This window comes from Diadema setosum, chromosome 16, assembly GCF_964275005.1.
Source record: "Diadema setosum chromosome 16, eeDiaSeto1, whole genome shotgun sequence".
Lineage (NCBI taxonomy): Eukaryota > Metazoa > Echinodermata > Echinoidea > Diadematoida > Diadematidae > Diadema > Diadema setosum.
In genome coordinates, this window is record NC_092700.1 from 32,339,369 (window position 1) to 32,356,084 (window position 16,716).

Consider the following 16,716-nt stretch of genomic DNA (forward strand, 5'->3'; position numbering starts at 1 on the left):
AACATCGACATCCCCGCCGTCCTTCACCAGGAGGAGTTGACCAGTGAGAGTAGGTCTAACACCACGTCTGCACCTGCTGTCGTGGACAGCGAGCCACTGACCAGTGATATTCCGGTTCTAGAGTCCCCCAACTCGTCCAGAGCTGACCAAGTCAGCCAGACCTCCAAGAGCCCAGGCACTTCACCATCTGATGCTGAGCCGGAGGCGGTGGTTAACACGTCACCGAAGGAAGTGGACGAACCTGGTGAGTACAGCGGGCTGGCAGAGCGTGAACAACCACAGGACACCTTGGCTGACCTGAGCAATACCACCCCAGCACCAGTCGAAGATAGTCTTGGTACAGAGGCCTTCCCTGACAAGGTACCGAAGATCTGCGAAGACATCGTCCACATCCTCGGCAAGGATGACTTTGAGGCCGTGCTAAAGAAGGTAAAATCATTTATGTTCACTATCCCGAAGCATCTTTTTGAAATATACATGGATTAAAACAAATGGATGCCGGTAACTATAAACTACGAACCATTTACTGTATGAAAATCTGTACATGAAATAGCAAACGACAGTCGCAAAATAAACAATGACATGATAAGTCACATAAGAAAGGGAATGGGGAGAGCACAATATAAGTATTTTATGGCTTACTTGATATTCATCACTGTATTATCAAATAATAAACAATCTGACTAACATTTGTGAATACAGGGAACAACAAATTAAATCCCAATAAAGGTAGTGATATAAAAAGAAGAATGATTAAGATATATTACAAGCGCAAGATGAATGGATATCAATTCTTTGAAATATATCTATATATATATATATATATATATTATAATTCTCTCTCTCTCTCTTTTCTACTTGAAGAAGAGGGCATTTGTCAAGAGTCGGATTCCAGTAGCAAAGAGTGTGACCACCAAGAATGCTCAGATCAGGAAGGACATCGCTCCGTCATCGCCTACCAGGAAGATCTCTTGGGCAGGGACCACCAAGATTCCGGTTCCGAGACGAGCAAACTCTACCAGAGCACACCAAACCTCTCAGTTCTCCACAGGTCGACTGAAGCGATCCGTTGTTGACATCAAGACGGCAGTAAGCATCCTACCAGTGGCTGAAGTACCCAGAGACACCGAAGAGCAAGAGGTGATCGAGGCACCCATAGAAACACCATCTTGGGTTCTCGAAGCATCTCCAGGACCAGACGGACCTAAAAACATCCAGGTGGTAGAAAACGCCCCTTTGGTCCAAGCTGGAGCGAGTGACCATGTCACTGTTGATACGAAGACCATCGAAGAGGATGCTGCTTCAGCAGTCAGCCAGGTCGTTAACAATCTCATAGACCGGGTGGTAGGGATCGTAGAGGTACATGAAGAAAACTGGATTTCGTTTTCTTCAGCAATTTATATGATTTCATAAAATGTGTTCAAGTTTGTTACTCGATGAGTATTTCTCTTCAAACTATTGATAAGTAAACCTTGTGCACGGAGAAAGTTAACAAATAAGCAACTGCGATTTGATTGTGACCTTTAGCGCAAGACAGAGGTGCGATAATCTTTTCAAGATCAATACACCATATGATTGACATCTAGTTTCTACTTCCTCTTTTTAATATTTTTATTGAGTAACAAATATGCGTCTGTAATGTCTTGCATCAAAGGAAAGAACTAATAGGAGCAGGGAAAGAGATGAAGGGATTCAATTCAGAAGACAAAAATTTAAAAAAAGACATAGACAATAGATATGACTGCATTTGAAAGTGAAAGTAAACTAGTCGTGAAGTTTTACTTGCGAAATATACCTTCAGTAGTATTGTTAATCTTGGAAGTATAAGTAAAATCGTCTATGTTCACAGTCACCCTCAAGCATAGTGATCATAGAGAATTTGAGATGCTTTATAAGTTATAACTATCAACTATCAGCCATCAATACTATGTCAAAATCTGTACATGAAATAGCAAACTACAGCCACAAATAAACATTGACGTATTGAGTCCTACAGGAAAGGGGGATAGGGAGGGCACAATATAAGTATTTTCTAGCTATTTGATGTTCATCACTGCATCATCAAATAATAACAAACTACCTACAGCATTTGTAGATAGAGTGAGCAACAAATTAAATCCCAATAAAGGTAGTGATATAAAATGTTATCGATAGTACTAAATTGTATAGGCCTAGCAATCATATTCGTCGTTATTACACAAAGAAGAATGTTTTAGATATATTACAAGCGCAAGATGAGTAGATATCAATTCATTTCCATTTATCTCTATATTCTTTTTTCTTTTTTTACTTGAAGAACAAGGTTGTTGTCAAGAGTCGGATTCCAGTAGCAAAGAGTGTGACCACCAAGAATGCTCAGATCAGGAAGGACATCGCTCCGTCATCGCCTACCAGGAAGATCTCTTGGGCAGGGACCACCAAGATTCCGGTTCCGAGACGAGCAAACTCTACCAGAGCACACCAAACCTCTCAGTTCTCCACAGGTCGACTGCAGCGATCCGTTGTTGACATCAAGACGGCAGTAAGCATCCTACCAGTGGCTGAAGTACCCAGAGACACCAAAGGGCAAGAGGGGATCGAGGCACCCATAGAAACACCATCTTGGGTTCTCGAAGCATCTCCAGGACCAGACGGACCTAAAGACATCCAGGAGATAGAACACGCCCCTTTGGTCCAAACTGGAGCGAGTGATCATTTCGCTGCTAATGACACGAAGACCATCGAAAAGGATGCTGCTTCAGCAGCCAGCCAGGTCGTTAACGATCTCATCGACCGGGTGGTAGGGATCGCGGAGGTAAGTGAAGAAAAATAGGTTTTCCTTTGTCAAGCGATGTAGACAATTTCGTAAAATGTGTTGAAGTATGTTACTCGATGGGCATCTCTCTTCAAACTAGTATAAGCAAAAATTGTGCACGGATATCGTTAACAAATTAGCAATTGTGATTTGATTGCGACCTTGAGCGCAATACAGAGGTAGCATAGCACCAGCTCTCATAATCTTTTCATGTTCAATACATCATAGTACGTAACACCAAGTTCCTACTTTCTCTTTTTATTGTTTTTATTGAGTAACAAATATGTGTTTGCCTCTAATGTCTTACAACAAAGGCAAGATCTATTGAGAGCAGGGAAAGCGATAAAAAGATGTGGAGACAAAATATATGAAAAGACATGGTTATGACTGAACAGTTGAAAGGTAATTGAAAATGAATAAGGTGCGAAATATACCTACAGTAGTATTGTTAATCTTGGTAGTATTGAAAATGAATATTTTCTTTCATTATCCTGTTAAGATGGCTCGAAAAAGGAGTGTTGTTTCGAGTCGACCACCAACTTCGACCAAGTCGACCAACTGCAACCCCACAGAACGTACTTCGACTTCAGAGAGCTGCCGATCACTAACCAGCAAGATCCCAGTCCGGAGCAAGCCTAACCTGAGGGGGACACACCGAGAGCCTCGCCCTTCGACCGAGCGAGGGAAATGGGGCGATGTTGATGGCGCGACAGGTGGACTCTACCGAGGAGGCGAGGAGAGGTCACCTGTTAATGGCGAAGTGGGCACTCCCATAGACGACCAGGGAGTCGATTCATCTGAGGAACAGCACGATGACGACCCCACTTCGACTGTCAGCGAAATCCTCGATAACGTACTCGACATGGTGATGAGGAAGGTAAGGTTTTGAAGTTCTCATTGCATAACTAGTAGTTGGTGCACTGAATTCATCTCATTCATCGGAACCGTAATCCACCTGCAAGAGAAGAGGAGATTCTAGTACATGGTTGTTCATTGTCGCTGTATGATGAACATGATGATTTATTTATTTTTTTTTTGTATATATATATATATTTTTATACGTGGAAAATTTAGCAAAGAAAATGGGACTCCATTGGGATCCCGATGGAATCCCATTTTCTTTGCTCAATTTTCCACTAATAAATAATATTTCTTTCTGGTCACTTTTTCTGTTTGCGTTTGTTATATATTTTATACGAGACAAAATGTTAGTAGTTTAGAAGTACCAAGTTTCATTGTGACCTTAGCCGGGAATAAATTGACCTGGTCAGTGACACTTTTCATGAATTCATTTCTCGATGTTGGCAGGTCGTGGTAGTGAGAACCCGCATACCAATTCCTGTTCGATGTCGAAAGGAGGCAACGACAACTGCAAATTGTGGTAGCAGTCTGCTCAAGGAAGATCCCTTCCTGTCCGATAATCTGGTCACGAGCAAGACGCTGATGAAGCGAAAGAGCTTACTCCCTCGACCGGTCCGTAAATCTCCTCTTCATCAGCCAACTCGCCTTCCAGTAGACGCTCGGGAGGGAGGCCAGTCATCGTCGACCAGGGATGACCATCACCCCTCGACTAGCGGAGCCATTCGCTCGTGCACCAAGAGCAAACTTCCCTGCAAGCAGCAACAGATAGGACACAGCAGTGTCACCAGGAAGATAGTTGCAGAGCCTTGGATTGACAGAGCAGAAACCAGCTCTCCTTCCAACAGAGCTTCCTCTTTATATCCTAAGGTAAGATCTTGTAATCTTAGAAAGAAAAGGAGGTCGATATCAATTCATAACTACACCATTTCTCATACATTCAAGAATGACAAGGCAGTTTGGATAATATCAAGGTTTCCTAATATCTCTCTAACAAAATTGTACTGCTTGAAATACCTTAGGCTTACAAATGTCGTCTACGAGTTGAAGCACTCGGCCCCTACTTTATTTATCTGTCTGTTTGACATGACTCTAACCATCACTTCCAGAGCAAGTACACTCCCCGTGCAATCGCCAGAGGCACCAAATCAACAAGGAATGCCCTTTCCACCATCAGGTCCACCAGCAGACCAACTCCACTTTGCCAACCAAGTGCGAGAGGCGTGGTCCCCTCCAGACGGGTACCCTCCGTGTATAAGAGGATTCCCGCTTTTAAGGGCACGACGGGGATGGACTGGGAGAGTGCGCTGAGATTCGTCATCCAGGAAGACGTAAAGCACCACGACACCAGCGTGTATCGACGTGCAGTCAGGCAGTCCTACGTCACCAAGATGATTGAGAAGATCGAGGCCGATGAGGCGGAGGAGGCGAGGGCGAGTGCATTGAGGAAGGTAATTATCTACGCATTAGTCACGGTAGATGAAATAGTGACGATAATTTTCCGCTAAATCTATTATTTTATGACGTATAACTTATAACAATGTCATTTTGTGATATTACATGATGGAGATTGAATGTTAGCGTATTTATTCATTTATTTCAATGTTCAAGTATGTATTGATCTATTTGATCAATCTTCCATTTGCATATTGTTTCTTTTAATTGTGTGCATACCCTTATTATACAAAATAAAGACATGAAGTGTCAAAATGTGTATAATGTATGTCATATTTTTGTGTGCAATAGCAAATTCAAGTCGGGCTTCAATCGCAGCGTTATGCAAAAGGTGCCCGAGTGGTAAATTCAGTGAAGTTGAAAAACGAAGGACTCAAAATATTATTACTCACTGAATGTAATCTTTATTATTTTCATTAATAAACTCAATAATGTTATCATGATTTCTCTACATAATTCCTACACACTAAAGCTATTCTATCAAATGCGATAAAGTTGATGTGCTATACTGTAATTTATTAATGATATGTTGAGATTCTTAAAACCATGTTTCCATATTTCCTCTCTTCTTTCACAGGGTTCGCTTCGACGCAACATTAAGTAACCTGCTACAATCTGCGGAAAGCTGGCCATATGCAAATGAAAAAGCAAAAAAACAAAACAAAAACAACAACAACAACAACAACAACAACAAACAAACAACAAAACAAAGCAAAACAAAACAATACAAACCCAGACAAAAAAAAAAAAAAAACCTGAACATCCAAAGCGAAATATTCACCTGATGGTTCTGTCTTTGGTGCATTATTATAATAGAGGCAGACGCTCACAGCTTATAAAACTGATCAATTTATGACAAGAATGATGGATTATTGGCTATTACTTACATTGACTTAAGCTTCAGAAAGCAATGAAGAGTCTTTGCTCACATAAAAAAAGTTCTGCAGTAAATAAAAACCTCTCACTATTTCAATTACAAAGAAACAAAATTTGGGGAAAATCTTAACGGAAAAAAACAAAAATAACAGCAAATGACAATATGATAAACGTTTTCACTGATCTATAGGAATGCAACATTGTGCAATGCTTAAGACTTGAGAAATTTGTGATAATAAAAAAGTTATTCGTTGAATTACAAAACTACGGCACTGAGATTAAAAAAAATATAAATCATATTTATTTTGAGCTCAAATAGAAGCTTAGGGGACGAGCAATTTCAAGAAAATTTATGACTGCCACTATCATCATCTTCATAAAAAAAAAAAAAAAAAAAATCCATCAACCTATATAACCTATTTCCGGAACATCGCGGGCAGGTACATCAAATGGCACAGACAATACATCTGAAATGTTATCATTATGTATGTTGTTATTATGTTAGATATGATGTAAGATGTGTAGGTAAGGTATGATGATTTTCCATTGCTTGTCGTATTTATTAGTACTAGTCGTTTTAGAGTAAGATGAATTTTGATATTGATGCCTATGTTTTCATATTTATATTTTCTACATGTGTATTTCAGTATTTCGATTAACGCTCTTGTGAGCAAGAAACTAAATTAATAAAAAGCAATAAACAAAAAAGCATAAAAAGGTAGTTTAAACTTTAAAAGTTTTTTTTAAAGTGAATACCAGTTTGTACTATGTAATTATGAAAAGTTGATATTATGCAATGTTCATTTCATTTCATTTTGTTTGTTATCATTATATCATGTTGAATGCTTTGTCTGTGCCATTTGTGTGCCTCGCCCTACAACAAATATTAACAATATAATCAAACTTGGTCAATAAATTCTGCAGCAAATGCTAGTTATATATTTCATCTATATGCACTGTCTATGTATTTGTCATTTCATGACGTCGTGTGACGTAGGGACTGCAGAGGGTAGTTTACTATATACATGAAAAGAATTTGACTGCAAAATGAGTTAACTCCATTCTTTGTTAAAATTGAGATTTTTGCGATTAAAGCTGCTCAAAACAAAGAAAATAATAAGAACCTATGGGATGTTTCTAATCATAACTTTAAGAATATTCTTTGTTATATTGTAAATGAGGTATGACAGGGAAAATTTTATTTTACTCAATATGATGAAGAGCTTATAGTATAAAATGCTTAAAAATGGCGCTTAGTCCATTTTGCTGTCAAACTCTTCATAGTGTTTGTTATTATCGGCACTTTGTTATCAATCTTAAAGCAAAGTTCAACGTTCCATGATCACCCGCTTCAGACATTAACAGAGCTGAAAGGATGAATTCACAGATATCAACATTTCATAAATCTGATAGGAATTAGAATTAGATTCATCTGTTTTGCATTGTAAAGATGATGTAGTCCCCCCAATGGATCCTCTCTGACATGAATTTTACTGCAAGGAATTTTAGTGATAGTGGTGGTGGTGGTGTTGGTGTTTGTTTGTGTGTTTGTTTGTTTTATGTGTAGCACCAGTATTTAATTGTTTGTAAATGTCTTCGTTTACAAATATATTGTATCATAATACATCACTGACACCAAAGCAGACCCACCGTAGTACAGCGTGTACAATTAAGATGCCAGAGGGATGAAACACACATGTAGTTTGTAGCAGTGCATGATGTTCTATTCAGTTCTTCAACCCATCAAGCATTGTTTCAGATTTGCTACTTTTAATGAGGACTACTTGTACATGTAGATGATAATTTTGCAGCAAAATAAAACTATCCTGACGGCAAGGGTAATTTTGCTGCAAAATTATTAAGGAGTCTGTATTAAATTGGCAACTCTGGATCTCACTGCGTCATCAGTTTTGGAACCAGACTAGATAGATCTGGTCCAATTCCATTACATCTTAAAAGAATCTGGAAAGAGTGTGAGAGTTTGCTGCCAATTTATGACAGAAATGTTAACTTAAATTTACTGAACCTTTATGCCAAGTATTAAGTGGCAATTACCATGTATGTAGCTGTGTTAAAAAGAAAAAAAAGAAGAAGAAGAAGAAGAAGAGGCAACAGTAATTAGAAAAGAAATAATGTATATTTCTCCTTGGTGAAATGTTGATTATGAATGATAAAAAAATAATAGTGGTGATAATGAAAAACAAATGATACACCACCCAGCCATGCACAGAAATGTGTTTTCTGGGATTTGATGACTTTAATAGAGGAAATTTGCAACCAGAAATTAGCAACTGTACATGGAGTGTAGTTTAGTTGCACATTAGACAATTGTTACAGCGTCATATAGGTCTTTGACTATGGCCTATACAGCTTAATATGCTGGACACAATATACATGTACATACACGAGTGAACACATGCAGTAAAGAAACATACACACAAATATGAATATATGACAACCAGCTAGAATTCATTGCAGTGATAAAGCAGGATCTCTTCACGATCTAAGGTCAGTAATGATTTTAAAGAAATGATGATGATTACAATAACGAGGATAACAGTAATAAACGAGATCGAGATGCACTTGTTCGGCTCATTGTATATCCTGTGACATGTTGCTCCAAGTCACAGTACGTTATTAAAAAGAAGAACTTTTTTTTTTTTTAACCATGACATCCGGAGTTGAGAAAAGTTTGTGTAACAACAGACATCTCGTCAACATCAAAAACTGATAAAATGATCCAAGAAATTAATCTCGAGACCCTGTACGTCATGTTTGTTGATGACAAGTCTTTTTTTTTCTCTTTCTTTCTTTCAATTTCTTTCGAGAAATGATAGGCACGGGGGATAGGGAAGACGAATTCATGTACATCTGTCTAGATATTAAAAAAACCGAAAGAAGGCAATAGGACTATAATTGCTAAGATCTCTCCTTGAATCATATTTGTAGATGACCTTCTCTTCTTTTTTGTTTTTGTTGTGTTTTCTCAGGCACCACATAATCTGTGCTGCCTACAAAGATGTTACATAGTAACGGCCGGCGGAACCAGTGGGGGGCGGCTCGGACCCCCCCCCCCCAATTTTTGTGCACCATACAAAGGAATACATAAAGGTGTCATCACTTTGGTCCCCCCCCCCACTTTTTTTAACCCGAAAGTAAGTGACACTAAATAGAAATAGATAGAGATCTTGAAGTGTGGGTAAGGTTATGTTATGAAGATGAGCTGAATAACTTTTTTTTTTCGCTTGTCAGCTGAAGAAACCCGGAAATGAGCTCAGGCCCCTTTTGTGTGTGTGTGTGTGTGTGTGTGTGTTTGTTGTTGTTGTTTTTTGTGTTTGTCTTTTGCTTGTTAGCTCATAAAAGCCGGAAGTGCCCCCCCCCCCACTTTTGAAAAACTTCCAAATAGCTTTGCATTATAATGACTAGGTACTTAGAGGAATCTCTTGTGTGTGTGTGTGTGTGTGTGTGTGTGTGTGTGTGTGTGTCTGTGTGTGTGCCTGTGTGTGTGTGTTTCTATTCACTGCTTGCGAATACAAATGTAAATCTGTTTGGGTGCGGAAAAACAACAGCATTTCAACCAAACGTTAAACAGTGTGATGATCTGCTTCAATGATACGCGCAAGCATTTATTGCGTCATAATAATTTGACGCCCATGCATTTATTGCGTCATAATAATTTGCGCGCGTACTATGGTAGGCACGTTGTTTGGGTAACTACGGAAGCCCCCATGCACTCTCCCGCATGACTGCAGCGTAGATCAAACTTCTCACAGGTTCATTGTACGGAAAGCTTGAGAAAGAACGAAGTGCCTCTTCTGAATTCCAAAGTAGTAACAGAAAAAGAGCAACCATTCTTTGCATCACAGAGGCCTGAATTCGTCCTGATTCCAGGCCCTCTGGCAAAGGATGGGTTGCATACTTTCTAAATGTCAGAAGGAAAGCGCCGAAGAGAGGAGTGCAGACGCCACCATTTCCGCGGACCTGCCTGAGCCGAGAACTGATGGGCAGCAAGATCCTCCGCTCACCATCACCAAGAGCGGCAGTGAAGAATACAGTGGAGATGACTTTTGGCGTCCCCCATACACCGAGATCCAGGATGAGGGCAAGTTGTGATTCCATTCCTTTCTTGTTTAAGCCGTTAAGAAAAAAAAAATCTTCAAAGATCAAAGGCGATACATACTTAGGATGCCTCTATTCAGAGCTGGGCAAGTGAAAACAAACTTTGCACTCTGTCCCGAGAAATCAAGATACGCGTTTTAAAAAACAAACAAAAGAAAGGCAATGAAATGACAAAAAGTAGATAAGACTTATACATAGTGTATGAATGGTATTGCTCAAGCCTAAGGAATCATAGGGTAGAAGTGGCATTTTAATAAAGAGAGAGAAAGAGAGCAAATAATGTTCTTTAAAGTAGGCTTAAATGAGAGTGAAGAGGATGTTGATGGTAATTTGCAAGCAAGGTACGCTGTAATAAAACAAAACATCCCCTTCACCTCAAGGAATCATCTAAGATTCAAAAGAAAGGAATTTAGTAGAACATCATTCATTAAGAAGCAGGACTATCAACAACATTAATGCTGAAAAACAAAAACAAAGACGATTTAAAGTTGTATAATTATGGCAGCAGCTGTCTGCTGGGCACATCTAATACAATAATCTACTAGTACTTTGACAGCCGTTCAAGAAGACACATGGTCACCGCATGGTGATCTTTGGGTATGTCCAGTTAGGGCTTGTGCGAAGCACGCGATCTGATTATCATGATTATGACGACTGTACCATTACAATAACCGATCAAATACATGTACTCTAATACGAAAATGATATTTTGTGATTGGCAAAAAGTAACACACGTGGTCAAAGCAACCGATTACTTTATGACCCAAATCAGTTTTGTCTCCGTGACACATGCTGACCTGCATAATCTTAATCCAACTTCATCTTTGTTTTCCTTACAAAAAAAAAACAAAAACAAAAAACAAAAAACCTCTATTCCTTTCTAATGAAGTCACTTCCAATTTAGGACTAAGCCGCTGGGAATGCTCAATGGCATATTACCTGAGAGAGAAGGAAATTAATAATCATAGCATTGGAGCATGAAAGGGGAATCACCTGAACACACTTTCTTTGCTATCCTTCATTCATTACTTTCTTGTAACTTCCGGTGACAGTAACCAACATTAAGTTGTCTCAGAATTGAAAAACCAAATCCAAAAGAAAAAAAAAAAGCATAACGTTCGAGGATGAATGTGAGACACATGCAAGCTCTTTGTTTAGCATGGTCCACACTTTTTAAAGAAAATATATATCTCACTGTGCTTGCCATGATGACAATGTTCCGACAGGTTCTCCTTATGACGTCATCAGTGTCAGCTCAAGCTCTTCCTCCATGTCCAGAGAGGGCGTGTGCCATCACACTCTGGACGTGAAAGTCACGTGTCCAACTCGATCTGACGAGGAAGCGGTGCGAAAGATGGAGATTATCAAGGTAAGATATCATGAATACATATCAAATATATGACTAGGATGAATAGGACACTTGTTCACTTTTTGACAATTAACACACATTCAATGAAATGAATGCTACAGGTGTCATCTCCCAAATGTATTATCTGATTAAGTTAGGTCAATTCTACGTAGGGTGTGCGTTTTAGTAAGAAAAACAGGGATTAGACCATTACCATCTCTTCCATTCTGCTTTGCTTTCCACGTGAATAGGTTGTTCATCGAAGGGTTTGAATTATGTCGTATCGAAATTACTTGTTAGATAGGCCTTTCTAAGATGTTGACCAATTTTCTACTTCCAGGAAATTGCGGAACTCCAGCTGAGAGACCTCAAGCGAGCCGAGCAGTCCTTTTGGCAGGCTGTCATCTCCAGAGAAGCCCAGAAAGTAGCTGTTGCCTTGGCAACGAGTGTGCCCATCAATGACCCGGAAGAGACTGAGATCGCAACATCCATCTTGGAGGAACGGTGTCTCGGCTTAACTGCGAAGGGGCAGGAGGTAGGCTACTTCCATCATTTCGTAATTGACAAAAATAACTTGCTTATCCTGTTTGTTTGTTTGTTCACCTTTCCATATGAAGATAGACCAAAGGGATGGGTGAGATGACGAAAGTGGGGTGCTTTGGTATAGTGGGTAAGACACCTGACTCTCGAAAAGAAGGTCCCGAATTCGAGTCCTACTAAGTGGTTACATCTCTGGACCAGATGTGTTTAACCATGATGTCACTCTATAAACCTTGGTGGGTGTAAAGATGGGTAGGGGCCTACCTGGCAATTTTTGGGAAATAATCTTGGCAGGGCCCTCTGGGGAACAGTGAAGAGGCTACTCTGAGTAAATAAGAATATATCATTATTATCATTATTTTTTGAAGCTCATTTTGTGTTTATCGTGTTTATATGACTATAAGTACATTCAGCTCCATATTCAAGGTGACTTTCAAAACAAGAATAAAATCAAATAAAGAGAATAGCAAAAGTTAAAAAAAATTAAGGACATAAAAAACCCCAGAAATATGGACATTCTACAATACTGTCCTCATAGTAACGATGCTGACAATCACTGGTGAAAAATAATCAGGATAAGCAAGTACTGTCATCAGCTCTCAATCATCCCGTTGGTTTGTGAAAAAAATAATAAGACAACATTTGAATTATGCTGTGGTCTATTCTTCAGCACCTGCAAGCCCCACAAACCGAGAAGACCAATGAAGCGAACATCCCCACCGATGCGTCGGCTGAGGAGACCATCATTGTTGGACCAGCTGGAGCGATGCTGGATTCTAACATCCGTCAGATCATCCTTCAGGGGACTGACACAGCCGGGCACAAGAAGGTATGACAACTCTTGTTTGCTTTGGCAAGAATAAGAAACTAGCTTACATAATTTTATTTTTACTATGGTAAGATCCGAGTTTTGCTGTTAATGCATTTTATATAGACATAATAGAATTGGCACTAATAACCGGGCATTTGTTTAAAGGGAATACATGAAGAAAACGCAATAACTCCTTCGTATGAAATTCACCATTTACTTTAATTCAGATTTGTTATAAACATAAACGTACATAATGATAAGGTCGCTGAAAGCAAAGAAACCATCGAAGCTTAGCTTCGATCATTTCAAATGTAACGGATAAGGCAATGACACCACTCAAGAGTTGAGTACCACTAGGCCCATACTCCACAATACGACGACAATTCTCTCCTCCCCTTGTAGGGCGCAAATGGGAGCCTTTTCACCTCGGGATACGACATCGATGTCCCCCTTCTGGTGGACGATGAGATTCCAGATTGCGGACAAGTGACATCATCGGTGGCAGAAGAGGAAGTCACTCAGCCTCCGAAGGGTGACGACAGGTGGCCTGATGGGGACCAAGAGGAGGAGGAGGAGAAGAAGAAGGAAGAGAAGGAGGAGGAGGAGAAGGAAGAGGAGGAGGAGGAGAAGGAAGAGAAGGAGGAGGAGGAGGAGAAGGAAGAGGAGGAGGAGGAGGAAGAAGAGGAGGAGGGGGAGGAAGAAGAGGAGGAGGAGGAGGAAGAGGAGCGTAGCGCTCTGTCAGAGGATGAAACATCCAGAGCTCCAGAGGGAGAGGAGATGGAGCCGTCTTTACATCAGACAGGAGCTGGGTTCGACTCGTCGAAAGAGGCTGGTCCATCAGCAGAAATCAGGGCAGATCCAGACATCACCACCACCCTTCCTCTGGAAGCCACACTAGATCCTGATGACGCCCCCAACATCACCATGGCAACTGATCAGGTCATGGAATTGGACTTGAAGAAGGTAAGGTCAAAACTGGAGATAATTTATTATAGAAGAACACGTAATAAAAACTGTTCGACTGAACTTACATTATTATATGAAAATAACAGAGTACAGTTTCATGACTCGTCTGAGTCACTTCTTCAGCTCTGACTAGCTGGTGAGTAATTACTGCCTATATAAAGATTCGACGTCTGAATCAGACGTCGATGAATCTTTTCCGGATCACCGATTTGTATGATGGTGAGAGGTTGTGTCGAAGTCCCCCTCCTCTGGAATTGAGAGAAGGATTTTCCTCTTTCAAACCATTTGGCATCCTTATCAAGGCTGCTACTTTATTGTCGAATGCCGAACAACAGCTTCCAGGTTTGAGCCAAGTGTACCTTTATAATACACCAAAGGATCAAAGGACTACAACCTTTACATTCGCTATCATTATTATCTGAATCATATCTATTCTAACAGTAACGGCCTTAATGACAAAACTTAGTATTTTTATGGTGATCATCGATCATTATTGACACGATGCAATCACATGAGCAGTTAGGTACGTCTATTGATCTTCTTTTCACATGCGAAGGAGGAGATGTCAGCGGAGATCCCTATCCCAGCTGGACGACTGCCTTCCAACATCGACATCCCCGCCGTCCTTCACCAGGAGGAGTTGACCAGTGAGAGTAGGTCTAACACCACGTCTGCACCTGCTGTCGTGGACAGCGAGCCACTGACCAGTGATATTCCGGTTCTAGAGTCCCCCAACTCTTCCAGAGCTGACCAAGTCAGCCAGACCTCCAAGAGCCCAGGCACTTCACCATCTGATGCTGAGCCGGAGGCGGTGGTTAACACGTCACCGAAGGAAGTGGACGAACCTGGTGAGTACAGCGGGCTGGCAGAGCGTGGACAACCACAGGACACCTTGGTTGACCTGAGCAATACCACCCCAGCACCAGTCGAAGAAAGTCTTGGTACAGAGGCCTTCCCTGACAAGGTACCGAAGATCTGCGAAGACATCGTCCACATCCTCGGCAAGGATGACTTTGAGGCCGTGCTAAAGAAGGTAAAATCATTTATGTTCACTATCCTGAAGCATCTTTTTGAAATATACATGGATTAAAACAAATGGAAGCCGGTAACTATAAACTTCGAACCATTTACTGTATCAAAATCTGTACATGAAATAACAAACGACAGTCGCAAATAAACAATGACATGATAAGTCACATAGGAAAGGGGATGGGGAGAGCACAATATAAGTATTTTATGGCTTACTTGATATTCATCACTGTATTATCAAATAATAAACAATCTAACTAACATTTGTGAATAGAGGGAACAACAAATTAAATCCCAATAAAGGTAGTGATATAAAAAGAAGAATGATTAAGATATATTACAAGCGCAAGATGAATGGATATCAATTCTTTTCAATATATCTATATATATTATAATTCTCTCTCTCTCTCTCTCTCTCTTTTCTACTTGAAGAAGAGGGCATTTGTCAAGAGTCGGATTCCAGCAGCAAAGAGTGTGACCACCAAGAATGCTCAGATCAGGAAGGACATCGCTCCGTCATCGCCTACCAGGAAGATCTCTTGGGCAGGGACCACCAAGATTCCGGTTCCGAGACGAGCAAACTCTACCAGAGCACACCAAACCTCTCAGTTCTCCACAGGCCTACTGAAGCGATCCGTTGTTGACATCAAGACGGCAGTAAGCATCCTATCAGTGGCTGAAGTACCCAGAGACACCGAAGAGCAAGAGGGGATCGAGGCACCCATAGAAACACCATCTTGGGTTCTCGAAGCATCTCCAGGACCAGACGGACCTAAAAACATCCAGGTGGTAGAAAACGCCCCTTTGGTCCAAGCTGGAGCGAGTGATCATGTCACTGTTGATACGAAGACCATCGAAGAGGATGCTGCTTCAGTAGTCAGCCAGGTCGTTAACAATCTCATCGACCGGGTGGTAGGGATCGTAGAGGTACATGAAGAAAACTGGATTTCGTTTTTTCAGCAATTTATATGATTTCGTAAAATGTGTTCAAGATTGTTACTCGATGAGTATTTCTCTTCAAACTATTGATAAGTAAACCTTGTGCACGGAGAAAGCTACCAAAAAATAGCAACTGCGATTTGATTGTGACCTTTAGCGCAAGACAGAGGTGCGATAATCTTTTCATGATCAATACACGATATGATTGACATCTAGTTTCTACTTCCTCTTTTTAATATTTTTATTGAGTAACAAATATGCGTCTGTAATGTCTTGCATCAAAGGAAAGAACTAATAGGAGCAGGGAAAGAGATGAAGAGATTTAATTCAGAAGACAAAAATATAAAAAAGACATAGATATGACTGTGCATTTGAAAGTGAAAGTAAACTAAGTTTTACGTGCGAAATATACGTGAAGTTTTACGTGCGAAATATACCTTCAGTAGTATTGTTAATCTTGGAAGTATAAGTAAAATCGTCTATGTTCACAGTCACCCTCAAGCATAGTGATCATAGAGAATTTGAGATGCTTTATAAGTTATAACTATCAACTATCAGCCATCAATACTATGTCAAAAGCTGTACATGAAATAGCAAACTACAGCCACAAATGAACATTGACGTATTGAGTCCTACAGGAAAGGGGGATAGGGAGGGCACAATATAAGTATTTTCTAGCTCTTTGATGTTCATCACTGCATCATCAAATAATAACAAACTACCTAAAGCATTTGTAGATAGAGTGAGCAACAAATTAAATCCCAATAAAGGTAGTGATATAAAATGTTATCGATAGTACTAAATTGTATAGGCCTAGCAATCATATTCGTCGTTATTATAAAAAGAAGAATGTTTTAGATATATTACAAGCGCAAGATGAGTAGATATCAATTCATTTCCATTAATCTCTATATTCTTTTTTCTTTTTTTACTTGAAGAACAAGGTTGTTGTCAAGAGTCGGATTCCAGTAGCAAAGAGTG

The 16,716-nt window shown here is 40.1% G+C and overlaps 1 protein-coding gene across 1 annotated transcript; it reads left to right on the top strand.

Annotated features, from left to right (window-relative positions):
- Window positions 1-4,232: 4,232 nt before the first annotated feature.
- On the top strand, window positions 4,233-5,743 carry LOC140239542 (uncharacterized). The gene is made up of 3 exons (XM_072319376.1): window positions 4,233-4,522; window positions 4,762-5,103; window positions 5,685-5,743. Exons 1-3 carry the CDS (start codon window positions 4,238-4,240, stop codon window positions 5,709-5,711), a joined length of 654 nt encoding a protein of 217 aa, XP_072175477.1. The 5' UTR covers window positions 4,233-4,237; the 3' UTR covers window positions 5,712-5,743.
- Window positions 5,744-16,716: the final 10,973 nt, after the last annotated feature.

What these genes read in the sequence shown, in the direction of transcription:
- LOC140239542 (XM_072319376.1), top strand. Translation starts at nt 4,238, where the DNA reads ATGAAGCGAAAGAGCTTACTCCCTCGACCGGTCCGTAAATCTCCTCTT. An exon ending in CTTCCTCTTTATATCCTAAG is followed by an intron (nt 4,523 to 4,761) that starts GTAAGATCTTGT and finishes CATCACTTCCAG; the next exon opens with AGCAAGTACACTCCCCGTGC. An exon ending in GGGCGAGTGCATTGAGGAAG is followed by an intron (nt 5,104 to 5,684) that starts GTAATTATCTAC and finishes CTTCTTTCACAG; the next exon opens with GGTTCGCTTCGACGCAACAT.